This window comes from Mus caroli, chromosome 13 (assembly GCF_900094665.2).
Source record: "Mus caroli chromosome 13, CAROLI_EIJ_v1.1, whole genome shotgun sequence".
Taxonomy (NCBI): domain Eukaryota; kingdom Metazoa; phylum Chordata; class Mammalia; order Rodentia; family Muridae; genus Mus; species Mus caroli.
Window position 1 is genome coordinate 97,905,741 of NC_034582.1, and position 4,874 is coordinate 97,910,614.

General features: G+C 32.4%; 1 protein-coding gene across 1 annotated transcript in view; it reads left to right on the plus strand.

The window, feature by feature from the left end:
• Positions 1-4,874, plus strand: part of Adamts6 (ADAM metallopeptidase with thrombospondin type 1 motif 6) — a 198,063-nt gene that overhangs the window by 58,489 nt on the left and 134,700 nt on the right. The window contains exon 8 of the mRNA XM_021180030.2: positions 3,075-3,118. Within this exon, the coding sequence (XP_021035689.1) occupies positions 3,075-3,118 (44 nt within the window). The remainder of the gene's footprint in view (positions 1-3,074; positions 3,119-4,874) is intronic.

Here is a 4,874-nt window from a genome sequence, read left to right on the forward strand (position 1 = left end):
AAAAAAAAAAAAAAAAAAAGAAAATACACTATAGGCTTGTCCACAGCTGAATGTTATGAAGACAGTTTCCCTTTTCTCAGGTGACTTCAGCTTGTGTCAAGTTGACTTAAAACTATCCAGCACTTATCAATTGCCTAAGATCATGTTTGTTCTTTGTGTGTGTGTCCACATATCTGTTTGCCTGTGTGCTCAGGCATATGTGTGTGCTAATGGTTTTCATGTTGAAGCCAGAGCACAACCTCTGACATTGTCCACTTGATTCTTGAGGCAGCGAGCATCCCTCACTGGCCTGAGCTCACCAAGTAGACTAGACTGGTTGGCCAGCAAGGCCCAGGAATTTCTTTGTCCTCACCTCTCCAGTGCTTAGTCAATTATGGGAATCAAATTCAGGTCCTTGTGCTTGCAAGGAAAGCCCTTTACTGAAGGAACCACATGCCTAACCTATTTCTTAATTCTTTATCATCATTTTTAGTATTTGTCTACTTAACACAATCTACAGTCACCTGGGAAGAGGAATCCTTAAGTGAGGACTTATGTCTACAAGCTTGTGTGTAGGCATGTCTGTAAGGCATTTTCTTGATCGATTATTGATGTGGGAGGGGCCAGTTCAATATGGGCAGTGACACTTCTGGGCAGGTGGTCCTGGGTTGTATCAGAAGCAAGGTGGAGAACAAGCTAATAAATGACTTACTTCCATGGTCTTTGCTTCAGCTCTTGTCAAGTCAATAATGTACTGTGTCATATAAGTGTAAGCCATTTTTATTCCCCAAGTTTCTTTTGGTTAGTGTTTCATCATAGCAGCAATAAGCAAATTAGACATGCCCTTAAAACATTGTAATTCTTTTGGAAAAAGAAAACAAAAGAAGTTGCACAGTGATAAGATTTTATTTTTATATCCAAATTCAGAATTTATAACAAAGTTTTTTTTATGTGTGTGTGATATATTTTCATATATTTGCATATGTGTGTGCATGTGGGTGCACCTACTTGTGTGTGTGTGTGTGTGTGTGTGTGTGTGTGTGTGTGTGTGTAAATTGCATTTTAACTGTTGTATTCCTGTTTTGGATTTCAGCGTACTTCTTGGCTTTGAGACTTTAATTTAACCCTTATTTTAGGGCTCCTGCTGCATCTTGTTAGTTAGGATTTATGTCGACTCCTATAAAGGATCCTGAGAGTGAAGGAAAGTCCACTTGTTTTCTTTAGTCTGTTATTTTTCCAGGTTCTACTGAAGCAAGATAATCCCCAAATTTTACATATGTGTGTGCATACATATATATGTGGGCTTGTGTGTGCATGTACATGTATGTGAGTGCCTGTCTGTGTGTTTTCCGAGTGTCAGAAATTGAATGGGACAAATCTGAAGCTTGAAAATTTTGACAATATCCATTAAAGTTTATAAGCAATATATAACATTGATAGTATCTCTGTTATGACTTTAAATTATAAATATGAAATTTAAAATGCAGTTACACATCATTTAAATTTTAACTGATCTCCTAAATTAATTTAACATTATATATAACTCTACTCATTCAATTATGAAAAATGTTTACTATAATCTAATTGTTGAAACCAGTTATCATTGCCAATTCTGTTCTTATGGTACAACTTGTCTGTCAGTAACAAGTTTGACTTCATTTTAACATGTTAATACGCTCTATGAAATAGTCATGTTTAAATTCCAATTGTAAGATATATAAATTAACTTGTAACAGGAAGACACCCAGAAAGGTATAGAGTCTTTCCAGGATGAAATCAAGATCCCCTGCCCCCCAGTTTTCCTTACTTAGTTCTTAATGTATTTCCTAGCATCAGATCTTCCTTGAATTGCCTCTTGTTTTATGTTTTGGAGAGTTCTGTAGTCATTGTACTAAACGAGGCTTAGGATAATTGATAGAAGTACACTTTTCTTTTAAAGTAGAAATAGAGTAATTGTGAAAGAAAAAAGATGAAGGAAAACTTGGATTTTAGTACAAATGTACTCTACAGGCAGACAAGTTTTAGTAAACTTGTGAATATACAAAATTGATGATATAGAAATAAATTCCATTTAGTTCCAAAATATATTTCACCCCTGAAATGACTTTGTTTAAATTTACTTGGATATTTATAGGATGAATTGTGTGTATGTAAAATAATATGTAATGTGGTAAATGTAATATGTAATATGTAACAAGGTAAATTGTCCATGATACCCAGAAGTAAAAAAAAAGTACCCATGGTACTTTTTTCTTCCTTTATTGAAAGTAGGATTTTTTTCCACAGATAATATATCCAGATACAGTTCCTCTTCTTCTACTCCTCCTAGTTACTCCCTGGATCTTCCATACAGATCCACTCCCTTCCTGTCTCTCATTTGATGACAAGCAGGAACTAAGGGATAATAATAAAATAAAATAAACATGAATCTTGATTTAACATCTCCAATGTAATATACTTTAAATATGTAAGTTGCTTTAATATCTTTTATACTGAGTTATGATGCACTCTGGTAATAGAGTCTAACATTTAAAAAACATTCAATTCAGTGATTAATTTATCTATTTGTTAAATCACTTAAGATTTTTGTATTTTCACCATCCTAAATTCTAGTGTACAAGTAGGAAAAATATGTAACACTGATTTAATTCCCACTGATATATTTATTACACTACCTTTATGTTTTGTTTCAGACAAATACCTATGTTAGAGTTGAAAGAACTTCAGGTAATCCTCAGAGACATATAGTCTGTAGCTATAACAAGAAAATACTCCTGCAGGATCAATGCGATTGTTATTAATAATAAAAGTTACTCATTGAATAGAAGCAGTAATAATCTGTAGACAAACTATTGGAAACAAGGCAACAGATGGTTTGATAGAACTGTCTTCTTTCTTACTGGAAGGTATCCTATTGACTTGCAGGCAGAGCTGTTGCATGCAGTCTGCCTTTCTGCATGGTGCTGGCCATGTCACATTCTTATCTAGCTGCTCAGAATTGTATCAGTTTTGATCTGAACAAACAGAGCTCCAGAAAAAAAATGCAATGAACATAGAAATGTTCTACAAATTTTATCTCTTTTTCTCCTCCATAGATATGATATCTGCACTTATAAAAATAAGCCCTGTGGAACACTGGGTAAGTTTGTTTTTGTTTTGAGAGTTGTTTGTTTGTTTGTTTGATAAAATGATTGTTTAGATTGTCTTTTTGAGGTAATGATGTTACTCTTGATTATTATTAATTTGGTTATTTTTCCTTCTGATGTATGAGACATGACCTTTCTAAAAATATTATTCTTCCCATAATAATGAATAAGTTCAATTTTTAATTGGTTTTATGTTCTCTGGCAAATGGTATGAGTGAGAACAACTTAGAGGATGGTTTAAATATCAGTAGTAATTTTAAATAAAAGTTACCACTCATTTTTATATTTTCTGTCTTTCTAATTCCTTGTTTAAAACAACAACAAAAATGAAGTGTTTGAGATCAATGGAAAGTTGTTCAAAATAAGACAATGAATTAAAAGAAAAAAAACCAGTCAAGTTGAGATACTTAGGAAGTAGGTGTAAAGAATAATACTTCTTTCGGTAAGTTTATCTCCTATGAATCCAGATATTATTTAAAAAAAATGTTAGTACAGTCAATGAAGAATTTAATAAAACAGTATTGCAAGAGATGGAGAAAGGAGGCGAACTTTCTTTCTTATGTTCCCTAAACATCTTTTGCTTTAAAAAAAAAATTAGTAAATATCTTGAATTTCCACTAAAAGAATATTTTGTTAAGAAGCAACAGTTGATATTGGTTGAAAGTAAAGTGCAAATACAAATGAATTGATAAGGTCACTTCCCAGTAGACCAGATAGCCAAGAACTAGTGCTATTTTAAGGCACAGGGAGTTTTAGTGTCGTGAAAACTTTCTACAAACTCAATATCTATGCAAAACAAAGTGAATCTTTTGACTTCTCTAGGTCAAATCTCAGTTTTCTTATCTGTATATGAATAATTTTGAAGTAAATTCCTGTTAACACTTTAAACATTTGGGAATATCCAGTTGGAGTTGAATTAGGAGAGACGTGTTCCCAGCTTCCTGGTGGTTCAGTGAAACATCCCTTCTAAGACAGGATTTTTCTCTTGCTTATTTTTCACGTGGCTTATTTCCTGTTTTCCTTGAGATTTATAACTACAGGAGAAATCCCAACTAGCCATTGCCTAGTGTTAACCATAGAAAAGTTTTCTAGTTAATACTACCAGAGAAAGAGTTCTCTGCTGAGCCAGCTTATATTGGGATTTTCTTTTTAGTGTTTTAAGGCCAACTGAGAAAACCTGAGACTGAGACTAACTTTAGTAGTTTCAATGTATTTATTGCTTTGTTATAATCTTTTAAACTTTCTTTTTTCTTAGTTTTCTTATTTATGAAGTAGGCATAATACCAGCTATTTAACCAAAGGTATATTGTTAAAATCAATGAAGAAAAAAATACAATTGCTTTGAAATTCAGTATTAGTTAAAGGAACAGGCATTAGTATTTAATGTAGAATCACCTGCAATGTTATATTCAATTCATTTATTTATTGTACAAATTCATTACATGTGCATTAAGAGTGTTATTTACTTCAGAACCAATGAACACTAAACCTCAAAGCAAGTATACATATAAACTAGCTTATGTCTTCAAGCATATTTTTCTTAAAGAAATAAGTGTGCACATTTTGATCAGTTCTTTGAAGGTGTATGACTTACATTGACAGGCTCTTTATTCTGACATTAGTAGTGCTACTACCTGGTGCTTTCAGTGTCAGTAATAAGAATCTGATGTAGCTTACTGTCTAATTTTTTTCCAAAATAATATATATATATATATATATATATATAGTATATATATATATATATATATA